General features: G+C 51.5%; 1 protein-coding gene across 1 annotated transcript in view; it reads right to left on the bottom strand.

Moving 5' to 3' along the window:
• Nucleotides 1-5,561, bottom strand: part of TOGARAM2 (TOG array regulator of axonemal microtubules 2) — a 56,157-nt gene extending 50,596 nt beyond the window's left edge. The window contains 2 exon segments of the mRNA XM_021924705.2: nt 2,980-3,267; nt 4,265-5,561. Coding sequence (XP_021780397.2) covers nt 2,980-3,267; nt 4,265-4,658 — 682 coding nt within the window. The 5' untranslated portion in view covers nt 4,659-5,561.
• Between the last annotated feature and the right edge of the window lie 13,630 nt (nt 5,562-19,191).

Genomic DNA, 19,191 nt, shown 5'->3' with positions numbered 1-19,191 from the left:
CAGCCCCACCACTGATAGACTGAGCAAACAGCCGCTTCTGAGTGTCTGTGCCATTCCAGAAAGTGCTGTCTCTTGCTGGAGACAGCACTTTCTGGATTTAGGACTCAGAGGCAGCGTGGGAAGGAAGGGAAATAAAAGCAGTGCCAGATCAGGAGGAAACACGGCAGGTCCTGGCCGCGGGTAGAAGCTATGTGGCCTCGGGCAAGCCACTGTCTTCTGAACCCCATTACGCTTCTGTGGAATGGGATGATTCAATGACATCACTTCTATAAGATGCTAGGCAAGTACGTGGCACATGACAGGGGCTGATAAATTACTTCTGCTCCCCGTTCCTTTTCGGCTAGTGATGTGGGGGCGTAGCTGTTTTGACACAGCTAACGTAGTCTAAGACAGGCCGCCACACTTCCAGCTCCTTTCTGAATGTTTCAGGTGCTCAACAGACATTCCAGCGCCCTGTGCCCCACCCCACCTCACCCAGCAGCCATGCCTCGGGCAAAGGCACAGGGCAAGAAACACTGGGGTGGGCCAAGAGCTCAGGGTTATCTTTGCAAATATTGGTGATGAGGAATAATAAAAAAAAAGACTAGCATTTTAACTTTTGTTCTGGCCTCATCAAAACCACTGCATCAAAACAGCCAAGTCAGGCCAGGCGCAATGGCTCACATCTGAAATCCCATGCACTTTGGGAGGCTGAGGCGGGAGGATCACTTGAGGTCCGAAGTTCGAGACCAGCCTGGCCAACACGGTGAAACCCCATCACTACTAAAAATACAAAAATTAGCCAGTGTAGTGGCACACGCCTGTAGTCCCAGCTACTTGGGAGGCCAAGGCAGGAGAGTCGCTTGAACCTGGGAGGCAGAGTTTGCAGTGAGCCGAGATGGCACTACTGCGCTCCAGACTGGGCAACAGAGCGAGACTCTGTCTCAGAAAAAAAAAACAAAAAATCAAAGATTAGCTGGGCCTAGTGGTGGTTGTCTGTAATCCTAGCAACTCGGGAGACTGAGGCAGGAGAATCGCTTGAACCTGGAGGTTGCAGTGAGCCAAAATCGCACCACTGCACTCCAGCCTGGGCGACAGAGCAAGACTCTGTCCCAGAAAAACAAAAACAAAAAATAAACCAGCCGAGTCAAAATATCTTCTGTTCCTGCACACTTGCTCCCCTCCTGGCTTCTGGTGCTGGTTCTGTTCTGTCTTGGAGCACTGTTGTGCTGTGGTTAGCCTGTGGGGTGATGAAAGGATGGAGAAGAAGGACTGTGGTCAAGTGGAGACCGTGTCACTTGTCGGGCCACCTTGGGCCCCAGCTGGGTGAGGGCACAGAGGAGTCAACTCGGCCTCAATGCAGGGGCCAGAGCAGCCCCAGCCCTGCTCGAGGGCCAGAGATCCCTGGCCCCCTATGCTTGCTGAGAGACCTGATAGAGTCTACAGGTCACTGCCCATCAGAACATTAGGTAGAACAACTCCATTCTTTTTTCCCCTACACTGGAACTTTATAAAAAATAAACGAAATGACTAGAAAAAGGCTTCAAACCCCTAAAGGAGAGAGTCGTTGGTGTGGCAGCTCTAGAAGTTGCACCTCCTGCAAGTTCTAAGGAAGCTTCTCGGGCACTCCAACCCCACCTGCTGCCTCTATATTATCCAGCCAGGACCATTCCTCCCAGGGGCTCCCTGGCATCCTCCTGGGCTCCCCAGGAGCTGGACATACCCCACAACTCCAAGGAGAGGCTCAGCAGGGGGAGCAGTCTGCACAGGGGAGGGGAAGAACAGCCAACGACAACCCCAGGCTTGACAGCAGCAACCACCTGTCTCTTGAGAGCACTTCCCCCGTCTTCCTAAGACCTCAAGACTTCTTACTGCTCTTGTTACCCAAGAGTTCATTCTGCTAAAAAGAACCCATAGGATTCGCCCAGAAGAGGAGAGAAAGAGGGAAAATAGTAACGATGTATTAAGTTCTTCCCATCTGCCAGGTGTTGAGAATTCTGTGTACAAGTTTTCACTGAACCCCCACAGTAACACAGAAGTATTATCGATAGTGTCCCCATTCCACAGAGGAGGAAATCGAGGCCGGAAAGGTTACCGACTTGCCCAAGGCCCCAGAGCCAATGAGTATAGGGACTAAGATTTGAACTTTGCTTGTCCACCACCCAGATGAGAGAGAGTATAAAGCGCCTGCTGTTGAATCCCTTGTTCATCTGCTCAACAAACGTTTCTTGAGAGCCTCCGAGGTGCCAACCGACTGTGCCTCACACCTAGATCTCGGTCACTGCCCTCTTGGAGCAGACGATTACATGCAAGATTCAGGTTTTAAACAGTCACAAAAGTAAAGATATAAATGCAAATCATGAAAAGAACCGAAGGAAACAAATGATAGGGCATGATTGGAGAGCATCCTAAGGGGCAAATTCACATTGGGGAGTCAAGGAGGCCTCTCTGAGGAGGGCTTTGAAGCCAAGAAGAGAGGCTGGATGAGGATTTTCGGAGTGGGAAATGGAGGAGGGGTGGGGCAGGAGCAGTGGCTGTAAACCTCAGGCAGGAAATAGCCTACAAGCCCCAGGCCCGGGACAGCAGAGACCGAAGGCAGAGAGTGACACGGTTGGTGTGAGACCAGGGCCAGAGGGTCTTGTGCATAAGGGAACATTTGGGATCTTAGTCTAAGCACATCGAAAACCCACTGGCTGGTTTTGAGCATAGTGGTGGAAATGGGAAGAACATTTGTTTAAAAGGATCCTTCTGGAACAAGACTAGAAGGTGCAAGGGTGGGGATGAAGAGGCCAGTCGGGAAGCACTGCAGAGCCCAGGACGGAGGCTCAGCTCCAAGGAGGTCACTGAGGTCACAGAGAGGGGACCTGGCGTGTGCCCACTGATCACCCCCGGGGGATCCCAGCATGCCACCTGGAAGCCTGCTGACCCTCACAGCCCTGGTGGCCTGGGGGCCTGACTTGGAAGTGGGTGGGTGAGGGGTGGGCAGGGGCCAGTGCTCACCTTGGGAAGACGCTGCCAAGCCCTCTGAGAGCCTCCTTTTCTTGAGCTTGTCCTTAATCTGGGTGGTGTCCCTGGCCACACTGTTGGCCTCTGACTCCAGAGAAGGGAGGAGCACCAGAGGCTGGGCCCCCAAAGACAAGGCCCCGAGGTTCCTGGGGCAACCGTTCCTCTCCTGCCAGCCCTTGGAAGGGGTGTCCAGCTTGCGGCCACCCAGCTCTCCGTGTCCACTCGGGAGCTGTGACGAGTCCTCATTGCTCAGTAGGGTGCTTGGCTCAGGCTGGAGGGAACCTGAGGGGGACAGAGTTGTGAATGGCTTGGCACGCAGTACCCAGGGTGGCAGCAGGCACCAGCAAGCTCCTTGACATTGCTTCCTTTGAACAGGCAGCCACTTGCCTGGTGAGACCCAGTCATCTAATGTTTTAGTCACTCCTGGGGGCGAGTCATTCATTCGACAGCGTCTCTGAAGCACCTAGTCTTCACAAGACCCATGCCACGAAGTGCTCAGAACAAAAGGGGGAATCCACGTGCAGTCCTATCGCAGCACAGACAAGAGGCCATGAATCACAGGGAAGGTCATCTGCCCAGGGACCACCATCCACCAATCTCCAGGGACCACCACCCACCAATCTCCAGACACCACCATCCACCAATCTCCAGGGTCCAACAAAGTCATCAGATCCCTGAGCACTGACCTATGCCGAGCACAGGCTGCAAGCAGGAGCTCAGGAGTCTCAGAGCAAATCACCCCCACCCCCAGCAGACACACCAGATGGGAGAGAAACAAAACGCTCAGCACATTTAGAGGAGGAAAGAGGCTCTAGAAGACCTTCAGGAAGTGGTGCTTTTCACCTGGGCCCTGGGGGAGCCCTGGTGCAGAAAGGGACAGGGAAAGCATTCAGACAGGCGGGCTCTGGAAAGCTCGGCCACACCCCAGCCCCATCAGAGACTCAGGCCACAGATGCTGGACAAGTGGCAGAGATGCTGAGTGGACATCTTGAGAGGGGCCCCCTCCCCATTGCCACCCTGGGTGCTCAGTACACTCCCAGGTCCAGGCACATGCAGAGAGCCCTGCTCCCTATTCCTGCCAGTCCCCCTCTGCACACCTCCAACCTCTGAGGCACAGGGTTGAAAAGAACCTGCCTTTGAAAGAATCAAAGGGCATTTTCAGCAGGAGCCACAGGAAAATGACACCTGCTGGTAGCTTGAGAACACAGCCAGCATCTACCACACTCCCCGCTCCAGGATGAGGCCAGGGGCCCTGACCAGGCGGGTCTTCCCATCTCACCTTCTCCATGAGGCAGACTGGAATTGACGCTTCCAGGCGGGAGCATCCGGGGCCCAGCACTGGTCCGAGGGATGCTACCGCAGTACTCGGCCACGGGGGCCAGGACCTTGGCTGGAGACAGAAGCACAGGAGAGCGGCACCTGAGAGTCCTCCAAGGCCAAGACTGGGAGCAAACCAAGAACACCCGGCCGTAACCCTGAGCACTCCAACCCCCAGTGTCCCTGCCCAAAAACCCAAGGCATGTGGTGGCCCCACCCACAACACCAGAGCCTGGCAGGGTCAGCAGGGTGCCTGTGATCTCCACCAAATCCCTCCAACCCCACTTACCCCAGCCTCTCAGCCTGGCTGCCTCCTCCTTCCTCGTACCCTGGCTTTGCTCCAAACCCCACTCCATCTTTTCATCTCCTTCATGGGCACCCCTCTTCCATCACCCAACATCACTGACCCCTGGAGTGCCCATCCCCAACCTCTGTCCACCAGCTGCTCTTCCCAGACCACTTCCTCACTGCCACGCCCTGCAGATAATCCCCTACCCTATGGCTTCCACCCTGACCAATCCCACCCGCTGCAGAGCAGAGCATCAGATTACTTTGCCAACTCCTTCTTGGAAGTCCCCAGGCACCTCATCAGCAGGTCTTACACTGATCTTCCCTCTTCTCTCCTAACCTCCCTCGGCTCAGCAAAAGGCACCCTCTATCCCCGACACGGATTTGTGAACGCTCCCTATGCAGGGAGACAGTAGTGGGCAAGGCTGACTCAGTCCTCAGTGAGATTTGAAGTCTGGCGGGGAAGACAATGATTAATAAGCAATGACAGTGTGGGGCCTGGGAGCCCGGCCAGAGATGGGGACAGAAAAAGCTTCCCAGAGGGCGGGACCACTGAACTGAGACCATACAGGGAGCAGGAGTCAGGAAAGAGGAGGGGAAGCTCAGCTAAGGCATGCGCTCCTTTAAGAAGCCTTCCATCTTTTGCCAGTTTTTAAAGAAGATTCTCTGTTTTTTGTTACTGAGTTGTTTGAGTTCCTTATATATTCTGGTTATTAATCCTTTGTTGGATGGATAGTTTGCAAATATTTTCTCCCATTCTTCACTCTATTGACTGTTTCCTTGGGGATACAGAAGCTTTTTAGCTTGATGGAATCCCATTTGTCTATTTTGTTTTTGTTGCTTGTGCTTTTGAGGTCACTGCTGGGTAAATATCCAACAGAAAGTAAATCAGTACATTGAGCTATCTGCACTCTCATGTTTATTGCAGCATTATTCACAATAGCCAAGATATGGAATCAACCTAAGTGTCCATCAACAGATGAATGGATAAAGAAAATGTGGCACATATACACAATGGGATACTATCAGGCCATAAAAAAGAATAAAATCCTGTCACTTGCAGCTACATGGATGGAACTGGAGGTCATTATCTTTTTTTTTTTTTTTTTTTAAATGGAGTCTCAGTAGTGCGATCTCGGCTCACTGCAACGTCCACCTTCTGGGTTCAAGTGATTCTCCTGCCTCAGCTCCCCCGAATAGCTGGGATTACAGGCGCCTGCCACCACAGCCGGCTAATTTTTTGTATTTTCGTAGAGACAGGGTTTCACCATGTTGCCCAGGCTGGTCTCAAACTCCTGAGCTCATGCAATCTGCCCACCTCCGCCTCCCAAAGTGCTAGGATTACAGATGTGAGCCACCATGCCCAGCCTGGAGGTCATTATCTTAAGTGAAGTAAGCCAGGCACAGAGAGACAAATTTTACTTGTTTTCATTCGTATATGGGAGCTAAAAAAGTCAATCTCACAGAGGCAGAGAACAGAATGGTGGTTACCAGAGGCTGGGAAGAGAAGGGGGTGGAATGAAAAGAAGTTGGTTAATGGGTACAAAAATACAGTTAGATAGAAGGAATAAGAGCTATTGTTTGATAGTACAGTAGGGTGACTATAGCTCATAATAATGTATTGTATAATTCAAAACAGCTAGAATTGGAATGTTCCCAACATCAAGAAATGGCCAGTGGTTGAGGTAATGGAAATCCCAGTTACCCTAATTTAATCATTACACCTTGAATGCCTGTATCCAAATACCACATGTACACCCAGAAAATATGTACAACTATTATGTGTCAGTATTTTTAAAAGAGAAAGAGAAACCCCCTCTCCTGTGTTCCCACAGCCCCAGGCACACCCCCATTACTCTCTCTTCCCCACACCTCTCTCTGCTCCTGCCCTGCAGCTTCCCTAGGAATAGGCACTGTGTCTTACTCATCTCTGAAGTACTGTACCTGCCACTCAGCAGTCACTTCACAAACGTGGGTCCCACACCCTCCCGGCTCAGTCCTTCCCAAGCACACCTCAGGACCATCCATGGGGCCCTAACCCACCACCTGGAGAAGCCACCACGCAGGTGGAAACCCAGCTCATCCACCCCCAGGTCGAAAGACTCCTAGTCTGGGACTCAGGAGCCTGGGTTCCCACTTTTTGCCACCTGTGTGACCTTGAGGAAATACGCTAACTTCTCCGAGTCTCAGTTCCCACATCAGTAAAGCAAAGGAGTTGACAGCACTAAAGGTTCATACAACATCTTTATCCTATTTCTAGATTTGTAGATTTTTCTTTCTAAGATCTCAGCACCTCCCACTTCCCCACTGGAATCTACATTCGGGTGGGATCTGATTTAGCACTAAAGTAAGCAGGTGTTTTCTGATTCCTATGTCGAAGCCCCCGGGAGCTCCTCCGTATGCATCAAGCACTGTCTCCTGAACAGCAGCTCTGGCCATCCTGCTGCTCTGCCTTCCTTCCAAATGGCCATCTGGCCCCTGCTCCAGCCCCTGCAGGATGAAGCAGCTCTGCACCTTGCTAGCACCCATTTCATCTGGGGCAGGACCAATCCCCTCACTTTCCAGGGGAAACTGAGGCTCACCCAGATGGCTCCCAAAAGCAGAACAAGGCCTCGAGGCCCGTCTCCTGATGCTAACTGGCCACACACTGCTCCCACTACTCCACCCAGTTGGCAAAGGAAATAGAGCCATTCACTCTCCCTGAGGCCCCGGCCCACATCCCCTGCCCATCCACATACCCTGCCCATCCACATACCCTTGACCACAGAACAGAATTAGCCCCTCAAGGAACCAGCCACCCTGCTGCAGAGAGTGCAAGCAAAGCTCAGGCCAAGGCTCTAGAACGCTCCAAGCACTCCCAGGCCAGGGAGCCACCCAGAGAGCCAGCTGAGCAGCAGCACGTGGGTTGCTGGCCAGGGCTGGAAAGGCACGGCCACCTGGCTGCATCTCCCAGCAGCCTTCATCCCCACATCTCCCTTGTTCTGGCCTCTGGGAGTGTCCAAGGCAGGTCCCCTAGCCCGGAAAACACCAGCCACAGGCCTCCTGTGGTGCCCCTTACCTTTGGGGAAATCATCACGGGTGCCCATGTCCTGGGTGGAGAAGGTGCCTGCAAGGTTGCCCAGAGGCAGCAGCTATTTCTGGGTGGTGCGTACAGTCCTTGGGGGTCTGGAGGGGTCCGACCTGTAACATCTGGGACCTAAGGATAAGAAAAGAGAAGTCAGTAAAAGCAAATTAACACTTTTAAACTACTTCACAAAAAGTCCGTCAGGAGCTAAAGCATTATTGTCATGAAGAAATCGGCCATTAAACTGAAGGATGCCATTTTTCTGACATTGGACTCACAAATGTTTCAGTTCCCAAGTGCGAGGCCGCGTGGTTTTGGGAAGAGTTCGTTATGAAGAGTGTCAACGAAACCCATCAACCTGCCGTCCCTTGTCACTGAGACATGGGCACCTTTAGGGTCGCGGGGAAAGATGATTTTTTTCAAGGTAGTGTCTGACACTTTGTTTCTCCAGCAGTTTCTGTTTGCTTCCGATACCCCTCAGTCCACCAGCTGCCCTGAAAGCCCATGGCGATGTTGGCCTCTGTGGCCACTCATCACACAGGTGTTGGCGGGGCCTCTCGGACACCGGCTCTCCAGTCTCTCTCGGGATGTGTGGTTACAACCTCCATGACGTCCTTGGTGCTCATTCTCACCGGACTGAACAAGCCACACCTGTGACCCCTCAGCCACTGCATTGGCCACACTTGATCCCTCCTGCCCTCCCTTCAGCCTCTGGGGTCAGCCGTCAGCTCTTGCCCTTGACCTAACTTCATTCTCTCTCCATGTGACAGGGTCTCACTGCGCAGCTTCACACAATTCTATGAATCCTTTGCTGAGATAATGGCGACCGTTTTCCCCTGACAGGTAATGGAGGTGCCCTCAGAGCTGATCTGTGGTAAGACCAGGGGTGAAGCCCACAGCTCCCAATTTCTACCCCAGACAGGAGCTCTCGTCCACAAAGCGTCTGCGGACAGGGCAGGAACCTGTGCCAACTCCCTTTTCTGAGCAAGAAATCCCAACTCAGGAACTGAGAAACCCGCCTTCCATTTGGAAGCCAGCCAGCCGCTGCCCCACCCGGGCCCCAGAAGGCAGAGTAGCTCCTAGCAACCCTCCACCCAAACACAGCTGTCCAGCCCAGCGCCAGGCCCAGCACAGCACCCAGCCCAGCACCCAGCCCAGCTTGGTCCCAGCCTGGTCTCACTTCTTAGAACCTCAAGACACGAGTTCCCTGTCTGAGAATTTTCCTCACAACCGGGGAGAGGGGAACTCTCTGTTTAATATCTACTGGGATAAGGATGTGGCCACACGGTGCTGAAAAGCAGTCCTGAACCCCTGTGAGACACGGCACCTCTCCCAGGCAAGGCGAGGGAAGATTCTGTTCCACAGATACCAACACCCCAGACTTCACCCCCTGATCTAGGGAACAGGCTCAAGAGATTGACCAGGCAGCTGGTTTCCAGACAAAGCCCAGCAGGAATGTGGCAGGCTGGCACAGACCTTCCATGGCTGAATTACAGCAAACAAGCTGGGGTCCTGGGATTTGGGGGCCGTGAGAGCCGCAGGCCCCACCTGTTCCCCATGTCTCTAACCAGAGGATACACTTTCTATGAAAATTATATGCAGAAAAGCAATATTTAGCTACAGTCCTTGTTCTCCTTAACTGCAGATTAGAATATCCTGGAAACTAATTAAAATTATAGATTTCCAGGCCCCATCTCTAGCCCCTGCTGAATTAAGTCTAGGAAATAGGCCACAAGGATTTTTTTTTAACTTTTTTTTTTTTTTTTTTTTTTTTTTGAGATAGAATCTCCCTCTGTTGCCCAGTCCGGAGTGCAGTGGCATGATCTTGGCTCACTGTAATCTCCACCTCCCAGGTTCAAGCCATTCTCCTGCCTCAGCCTCCCAAGTAGCTGGGATTACAGGCATGCATCAGCATGGCCAGCTAATTTTTGTATTTTTAGCAGAGATGGGGTTTCACCATGTTGGCCAGGCTGGTCTCAAACTCCTGACCTCAAGTGATCTGCCTGCCTTGGACCCCCAAAGTGCTGGGATTACAGGCATGAGCCACCACGCCCGGCCTTACCTTCTGATTTTGATGTTCAAACAGGATCGAAAAATCACTGGCCTGTAGTTCAGATTCACTTTATAATAAGACCTCGGCCCTATTTCTTACCCTAGGCTGTCAGAGTGGTCATTGCTGCCTCAGTTTCCCCAAAGTGATTACCCTCTAGGAGGCTAAAGAGAAGACTCGAGCTGCCTGAGGGTACAAGATGCTTAAGTTTCAACAGCCACCTCTACTGCAATGGGCCTTCTGAACAAGACGGTTCTCCCACCGTAGCCTCCTCAGTGGTCAGAGGTCAACAGGCCAAGGCAGCCCAGGTTCCCCTGGCCCCAGGACACCAGCAGTACGGAAAGGAAATCTGGAGCCATTCCACGGCTTGCCAAAGCGTCCCCTCTAGCAGAGCCCCTTTGAGACCCTCTCAGGGTCTACACCTTCGGCCCTTCAGGCCCCAGGGTCTAGTGCAGGATCTCCGAGGTGCCCGCCCTAGAGGTGACAGGTGGCCAGAGCTGCTATGGACAAACAGGCCCGACTAATGTGGGTACAGTGAGGGGCACCACCCTAGGAAATCACTCTGGCCCAGGGGCCTGTGGGAACTGAATGATCCATATCCAAACTATAAAAGAATCAGGAAGTCCAGCACAAGTGTGGACAGGGCACAGACTCCACTGAGCACCTGACCCCCAAGGCGCAGTTCACAGAGGCCCCATCGCACCCGGCACTGCTCTAGACACCAAGGCGCTACTCTCCCCTGTGAGAACAGCCAGCCCCTGATCCAAAGGGCTAAATGAGCCAGTGGATTCTGGTGACCAGGATCTTGTCCTCACTTCCTGATGCTCTGAATTGCTCCGCCTGGCTGGCTCCTCCCCTCTCAGCCTCTGTTTCCCAGCCCAGGGAATGGGGTGACCCAAAGTAAGTGGCCATTGTCCCCTCCTCCCGTTAACGCTATGGCTGCGGAGGTTCCATAGTGACTGGCGCCACAGGAATGAAGAAAGGTGACAGAGGGGACTCAAGTGTCAAGTGGAAAGGGAACAAAAGCTAGCTAGGGGTGGCCCAGTAAAGAAGTTCACCCCAAGAACAAAACCCCAACTGCCCAGGCCTCGCACAGCCCACAGGGAGCGTGCAGTTCCACGTTCACCTGCTCCCACGGGGCGGGGCAGACCCAGCCCACCCACCACAGCCCTGGGGCTGCCGCTCTCACAGCTTCTCTTGCTGTCATGACACCACCCACTCTGACTTTCAGAGACCTCTGAGACGTCTCCAGCCAGAGTTCTCATCTCCTCAGACAAAGCTGGTGGGAACAGTAGAGCTCACACCAAGGTGACAGAGAAAGGAAGAGGGGGCGAGCCAGGCTGAGGGGAAGAATGGCAGAGTTTACAAATCCTCATTCCGGAACCAAAAACATGGTCCCCACTGACATACTCTCGGAAGAGAGGCCTCAGATCTAGGCCCCCTCCCGTCTCACACCCCACGAGCCAGTATGCGGCCGAGTGCCCCACTCAGAACTCCCAGAACGCTGGCTGTGGCTCAGACACAGGGGCGCTGGAATCCTGCCCTGGGCCCTCTTGTATAAACTTGGGAAGCTGATTTAATTCCTCTGAGCTTCAGTTTCTTCCTCTGAAAAAAATGTCCTAACAAGGGGTTTTGTTAGGAATAAATGAAGTAATGTTAGAAATAATAGTCCTATTGCTGGCATATAGTAATTGTTCAGTAATGTCAGGTGTGAATCTTCCTTCTCCTCCCCTGGGGAAAAGCAAGTCCCCCGCCCCCCACTTCACACACACACACACACACACACACACACACGCGCGCACACTCACTCGCATGTCCACACACCCACACTGTCTTTAAAGTTATGACAGGCCAGCCCTCCATTCCTGTAAGACAGACCAGGTGACACAGATGCCTCTCACGCAGAGGAGACAGATATGTCTATAGAATCAGACACTCAAATGACAGGTTGCCTTTGACCCCCTCCAGCTCTCACCCCTGAGCCCACACTTCTAAGCGAATGTCGTCTGTAATGCCGAGCAGAGAAGGTGAACGTTCACTGTCACGCCCGACAGGACGAAGTAACCCTGCTGCAGCGATGAGCACTCAGGGACACTCTCCACACCGTCTGACTAGGGCACCGGAGATGCTCCACGGAAAAGCAGCCTCCGTGCTGGGCCTGGAAGTGGGATCAAAACGGGTAGGAAATGGGGTCTAAATGGGTAGGAAGGAGGAATGGCGTTCCAGGCTGAGGAGGCGGCCTGAGGAAAGCACGGAGCAGATGTGCCTGTGAGTCTGGGGTCTGGCAAGAGGACCCAGGCCTGGGAGCGGGATGAGGGCCATCAGGGAAGACCCAGAATGCTCTGTGAGAGGGTCAGGGCTTGCCCTGCAGCCCAGGGGAACTCTGGAGACTGTTCAAGGAGAGGAATGGCATTATCTGACCTGCAGTTTCATGCAGAACGCTCGAGTGGGGCCTTGGAAGAACTTCCCAAGGAAGGGAGCCTCTGACAGAATTACAGGACTGAAATGTAGAGATGTTAGCCCAGCCTCTGGATCAGGCACAGAAAATAAACAACTTAACCAGGATTTGACACTGATTATACGCAGGGTTTAGACTGGACGGAATATGCCTTCCTATATCTCGTGCTGTCTCCCTGAGGATAAGAAACAGCTACCCACGCCTCCAATCACCATACACATACATCTCACCCCTCCACCCACCTCTGCTGCCCTCATGGGAGGCAGCCCAGGCCATAGACCTGCAGGGAGGACCCTGGATGTTGTCAGGTGAACAACTTATGAGACTCTGACCTCCAGAGTTCGGCCTGTCACTGAAAATCTGCAATTCACTCACTCATTCAAACATGCCATAGCTACTAAGATACGAAGGGGAATAAGACTAAAATCCAGCGCCTGCAAGCTGCGTGACTGAAGGCACATTGTTAAACTTCTCTGAGCCCAGCTCTTTTAACTGCAAAGTGGAAATAATGCTGTAATCCTGGCACTTTGGGAGGCCAAGGCTGGCGGATCGCTTGAGTTCGAGATCAGCCTGGGCAACACAGTAAAATCTCGTCTCTACAAAAATGCAAAAATTAGCCAGGCATGGTGGCTTGTCCCTGTAGTCTCAGTTACCTTGGGGGAGCTGAGGCAGGAGGTCGAGGCTGCAGTGAGCCGAGATTGTGCCACTGCACTCCAGTCTGGGCGACAGAGATCCTGTCTCCAAAAAAAAAAAAAAAAAAGGAGATAACGCTTATCTCACTTCAATATTGCATTCAATAAGATATGAAAAGCAGGCCCGTTACAGCAGCTCATGCCTGTGAGAGGCGGAGGTGGGCGGATCACTTGAGGTCAGGAGTTAGAGACCAGCCTGGCCAACATGGCAAAAACCCCGTCTGTACCAAAAAATACAAAAATTAGCTTTGTGGTAGCACACGTCTATAATCCTACCTACTCAGGAGGCTGAGGCAGGAGAATCACTTGAACCTGGGAGGTGGAGGCTGCAGTGAGCTGAGATCACACCACTGCACTCCAGCCTGGACAACAGAGCAAGACTCCATCTCAAAGAAAAACAAAAACAAAAACAAAACCTGGCCTCAAGAGAGTGCCCAGAGCTAAGGAACGTCTCAGGAAAACAGCAGCATTGAGCAGAGATGGGTAGAGAAGGGGAGGCCCCAAGGGAGTCTGAGCAAGGACAGCCAGGGAGGCCAGGGCAGTTGGCACCAGGAGAGCCAGATGAGCAGAGAGTGATTAGAGGTGTCAGCTCAACCAACTGGATGTGACCATCATGGAATCATCGGGAGCTTAGTGTGAGCAATGTCTGTGCCTGTGGAGGCATGGGGGTCGCAGAAAATCGCTGAGGTCTGAGGTATGAGGGGAAGGTTAAATAGAGACAGTGAGTCCAAACAATGCTGGGGAATTTGGATGAGAAAGGCAGGAGATTGGAGAGTAGCTGGAGGGGAAGGAAGGGTGGATGAAGTTGTGTTGTTTGCTTGTTTGTTTGTTATCTGTATTTTTCAGGGAGATTCTAGAGCAAGTTCACAGGAGGAGGAGAAAGAGCCAGAAGGAAAAGGCTGAAGACCCAGGGGAGGGAGGGGAGCTGATGGAGCGGGAGCCCAGTGTTAGCAGCGGAGGGAGAAGGGCACAGGCTGGGCCAGACGGGAGTGCCACTCCTCAGACCCTGGAGGAAGAGCCAAGGGTCCTACAGAGGGAGAGGTCAGGAGGAGAGAAAGGGCACGTAGAACAGCCTTGATATTGGCGGTGAAGAGGGAGGTGAGTCTGCTGCATGTGAGAGCTGGACTCAGGAGTGTGAAGTTCTGAATAGTCACGGGGGCATATTCTGACTTTAGAAGAATCAAACCATTCCTTTCCTTTCCTCTCCCAGATGCCTCCATCTTTATTAGGAGGGCTTCTTACAGGCAGCACCTACCCTTGTGATTTCAATTGCCATCTGATTATCGGGACTTCCAAGCCTACAGTGGAGCCCAGACCTCCCTCTCTGCAGCTGCAGACAAGGCCTCGCAGCTGCGAGGAGGCCTGGATGGCTCCACCTGCGTGTCCATCTTTATTAGCTTGGGGCAGGGCTGGTTTCCACACTGACCCTCAACTCGGCCACTCCTAGAGCTGGCAGTCCCAAGAGCGACTTCACCCCGAACAGGGAGATTGATATCCACACCCACCAGACCGCCTGTGGGGGCATCCAAGGCCCTCCGCCACTCAGGCCCCTGACTCCAGCTGTGACTGGCATGTGGGGGCCAGCAGGAAGGCCGTTCACGGATGAGAAGCACCCCCACCACAACTGGACCCCTTTACCAGCTCTGGGGCTACCACCACTGTTGCAGATGGCGTCTCCTCTACCATCATGAGATCAGGTGGGGTTAATACTCCTGCAACCACTCTATTCTTAGGCAATATTAGGTGCAGCCAGCCAGCAATTCCACAGAATGCAGACAAAGGGACAAACAGTGCCAGGCTCATGGCAATAACGCAGTAACTGTAGTGTGACTGAATGAATGAGTTCAAAACTAAAGCACATCTTCCAGACAGTCTTGTTGAGAAGAAACTAAGTGAAGGAATTAACATTTCTTAGTTCCATTTTGCTTTGTGCCCAGGCAATATACTACATGCTTCCAAAGACTATGTCATTGAGCTTTGGAAATAGAGAAAGAAAGTACATATTTTCATCCTCATTTTATAGACAAGATGATTGAGGCTCAGAGAGGTTAAGTAACTAAGTTGAAGCCACAGAGCTACTAAGTGGAAGAGTCGAGGCTGATGGTTTCTGCTCAAGGAGGTGGTAGTATTTCAGGGCATTCATTCAGGAGTCAATGGGGTTAAATTCCATCACTTACTAGCTGCGTGACCTCAGGCACATGGTTAAAATTCTCTGAGTCTCCATTTAACTGTGAAATGGAAATAATAATATCTATCTCCAAGGTTATTGAGAATATTCCAAAAAATATGAGAAACATTTAATAGGCTGATTGGGCCCAGGGGCCCAATCCACAGTGGCTATTAATAGTATTGGTTGTTTAGTAACTGTTTTGCTGTGTTCAGATGTTCAGGAAGAAAGAGGGGAAATGTCCCTTTTGAAAGTCTTTGGGCCAAGAAGCTACAGAGGCCTGGCTGAGGCTGGACAGCAACACGGAGGTGCCACCTTGTGCAGCAGGAGGTCCTTCCATTTCCTGAGCTGTCGAGGGTGAGCAGGAAGCAGTGGGCAGGCTGGGGCGGGACACTTACAACAGGGGTCAAGTACCATGTTGCTGGGAAGAACCTTTCTTAACAGAACAGTCTGTTCAGGAGGCAGTTCACACCTGAATCTAATGACCTCCCAGGACAGGGCAGAGGAAGTGGTCAGAAACCCAAAGCAGCACTTCCCAACTGTTTTATGCCCAGCGCGGCTGAGGAATGTGGCCACTCATTTGTAATAGCAGCTCAGTGTGGGTGTCTCGGGTTGGGGGTGGATGGGCCACAGCATTTGAAACCGTCTCCCACCAACCCTAGGAAATTCTGATGTGATCATTAATGGTCTAAAAGATATAGGAAAGCCTAGGGTGAGAGAAAGCTTTATTTAGGCTGTTTTTGAAAAACAATGAGATAGGCTGCAAGCAGGGCCGCCATGTTTGATTGTCTAGGTTGGGCACTGCACAAGGGCATCCTAATTAAGGAGACATTTCTCAATCTCTTACACTACAACCTTTTCTTTTTTCTTTTTTTTTTTTTGAGACACATTTTCACTCTGTCGGCCAGAGGAGGGCAGTGCCATGATCTCAGCTCACTGCAACCTCCACCTCCCAGGTTCAAGCAATCCTCCTGCCTCAGCCTCCCAAGTAGCTGGGACTACAGGCATGTGCCACCATGCCCAGCTAGTTATTTCTGTGTGTATATTATTAGTAGAGACGGGGTTTTGCCATGTTGGCCAGGCTGGTCTCGAACTCCTGACCTCAAGTGATCCACCCACCTCAGCCTCCCAAAATGCTGGGATTACAGGCACGAGCCTCACACTACATCTTCTCCAAAGTCCTGGCAATGTTGTTTTAGACAATGACTGTACATATTTGCACATTCATTTCAGCCTTTTTCTGATGAAAAAAGAAAAGTGTCTTGAGAAAGAAACATCTTTTTCTAATTCTCAAAGGAAACCATACGAGTGGGCTGTGGTCCTAATAACAAAGGCTGTGTAACTTATACATAAATTTACAAAATTCAAAATCTTCTGAACCTGCCGCCACCTTTATGTGTGGTGTTGTTGCAAATATAAATTAGAGATAAATCAGAACTTGGGCTAGTGATTTAACAGAATTTCCCGTGCCTTTCTCCTATCACTAAATTTCAAGCTGGAAGGGGCCTTGGAGGTCAGCTAGTCTCCTTCCTTATAAATGAGGGGTTAATCTGAGGCCCACAGAGGCTGTGTGACTTACTGTCTTAGCCTGCTCAGGCTGCTATAACAAAATGCCATAGAATACGTTACTTAAACAACAAAAATTTGGCTGGGCACAATGGCTCACACCTGTAATCCCAGCACTTTGGGAGGCTGAGGCAGGCAGATCCCCTGAGGTCAGGAGTTTGAGACCAGCCTGACCAACATGGCAAAACCCTGTCTCTACTGAAAATACAAAATTAGCTGGGTGTGGTGGTGAGTACCTGTAATCCCAGCTACTAGGGAGGCTGAGGCAGAGGAATCACTTGAACTTGGGAGGCAGAGGTCGCAGTGAGCCGAGGTCACACCATTGCACTCCAGCCAGGCAACAAGAGCAAAACTCCAACTCAAAAAACAAAACAAAAAACCAGAAATTTAGTTCTGGAGGCTGGGAAGTCCAAGTTTAAGGTGCCGGCTGATTCTGCTCCTGGTGAGGACTCGCTTCCTGGATTGCAGGTAGCTGTCTTCCCTTTGTCCTCACATGGCAGAGGGAGAGAGAGCAAGTTCTCTGGTCTCTTCTTCTAAGGGCACTAACCCATCATGAGAGAACCACCCTCACGACCTCATCTGAATCTAATTACCTCCCGAAGGCCCCACCTCCTGATACCAACACATGGGGAGTTAGGCTTTAATATTTGCATTTGTGGGGACACATGCATTCAGTCTATAACACATACATAAGGCCATCAGGAGCCAATGCCTATCCCAGGGCCCATAACCCTGTAGGCATCACACTGGCTGCCAGCTGGGAAGGCCTTCAGCAGGACTGAGAGGAAAGCTTCCTTCTCCAGCTTCCCCTCAAGACCCCCCCCAAAATAGTCACCTTGCCACTGCAGTGCCTGGTCAGAGCCCATGCAGTGTGCTCCCAAGGACTAAGGTTTTTAGAGGGGTTGGATGCCACTGTGTCCATCCTGCCTGAAATCACACAGCCATTGGCTAGGGCTTGGAAGTCTTCTGCTGGCCCTGAGATTTCCACCGTCGAGGTAAGAGTTATCCCAGCACTTGATCACAGTGCTGGAGTCTCGAATGAAAAACGGCTTGGCCCACTGTCCCGGGAATGCCTTCTGCAGGGTTTGGCTGGTAGTTGAGGATTCCTGCCCAGTAGCGGGAGCTTGAATCTTCAAACTATAGACTGTGAACAAACACCTGTACTCGAAGGATCAGAAGGGACTAGGAAGAAAGAAAGCAACTTGTCTAAAATCTCAGCAAAGATGTATTGACATGACTCTAGCATCTGCATGTCTGTCACATCCCAGGAAAGGGCTCTTGGCAAAGGCCTCCCTGCCAGAAGCTCAGAAGACTTCAGACCCAGGCCCTGTCCCTTCCCAGTGGCCCATGAGAAAGTCGACTTTCTTGAATAGGAGCCAGAGTTTTGCATGTGCCTCTCCAGGAGATACACCAGGTTTTGCCTGGGAAATGTAAATGGCTTCTGTGGAGGGACATTTTTTTTCTGTCTTTGTTTTATTGAAGAGAAATCCAAGACCCAGGAAGGGATGTGAGTTGGGCCAAGAACCAGAGGTTTTAAAACACAAAATGGGAAACTGTGGCTCTGTAATTCCAACACTGAGAAGTACGTGGAAGAGTGATTGGTCCCCCAAGAAGAAGAATGGAGGAGAGGGATGGAGGGGTGGGGAGGGCAGAGAGAAAAATGGGGCTCAAAAGCCTGAGCACCATGAGGGGCTGAGGTCACAGAGAGCAGAGGAAGGAAGGCACCCAACAGGAGAAGAAAGTGGGGAGGAAGAAGGGCTGGAGGCAGATGCCCAACCCCCTGGTAATCAAGAAAATGCAAATGAGATGCTACCACCATCCCACAAAGATGGGCAAAAATTGACATGGGTGGCAATGCCAAATGCTAGTGAGAGCACAGAGCAACGGAAGCACTCACGACAGCTGGCAGGTGAGGTACAAATGGGCACAACCCCCTGGGAAAGTGGTCTGGGTTTACCTGATAGAGCTAAAAATGCACAAACCTAATGTTCAGCAATTCCACTCCTAGGAACCCACCCTTGAGAAAATCTTGCACAGGTGATCCAGGAAAGGAGCTCAAGAGTGTCCAGAGCAGCTCCATGGATAATGGCCAAAATCTAGAAAAAAATCTAAATGTTCAACAGGAAAATGAAGGAATCAATCATGGTGCACTCACAACATAGAATATTACAGGGTAATGAAACAAACGACTGCCCCACTGAACACGATGGATGATGCCACAGCGTAATGTTTTGTGAAAGGAGCCAGACCTGAAAGACCACACAGGGTATGACCCTACTTCTACAAAGTTCAAAGGAAGACAAAACTACATCGAGTGTTTAGAAATGCAAACATAGGCCGGGCGTGGTGGCTCACACCTGTAATCCCAGCACTTTGGGAGGCCAATGCAGGCGGATCATCTGAGCCAGGAATTCGAGACCAGGCTGAGCAACATGGAAAAACCCTATCTCTACAAAAAAAAAAAAAAATATATATATATATATATATATACACACACACACACACACACACACACACACACACACAAAGATTAGCCGGGCATGGTGGCATGCACCTGTACACCCAGCTACTTGGGAAGCTGAGGTGGAAGGAACACTTGAGTCT

This window comes from Papio anubis, chromosome 14, assembly GCF_008728515.1.
Source record: "Papio anubis isolate 15944 chromosome 14, Panubis1.0, whole genome shotgun sequence".
In the NCBI taxonomy this organism is placed as follows: Eukaryota; Metazoa; Chordata; class Mammalia; order Primates; family Cercopithecidae; genus Papio; species Papio anubis.
The sequence above is the reverse complement of the archived record's forward strand: the minus strand, read 5'-3'. Positions and strand labels throughout refer to the sequence as shown.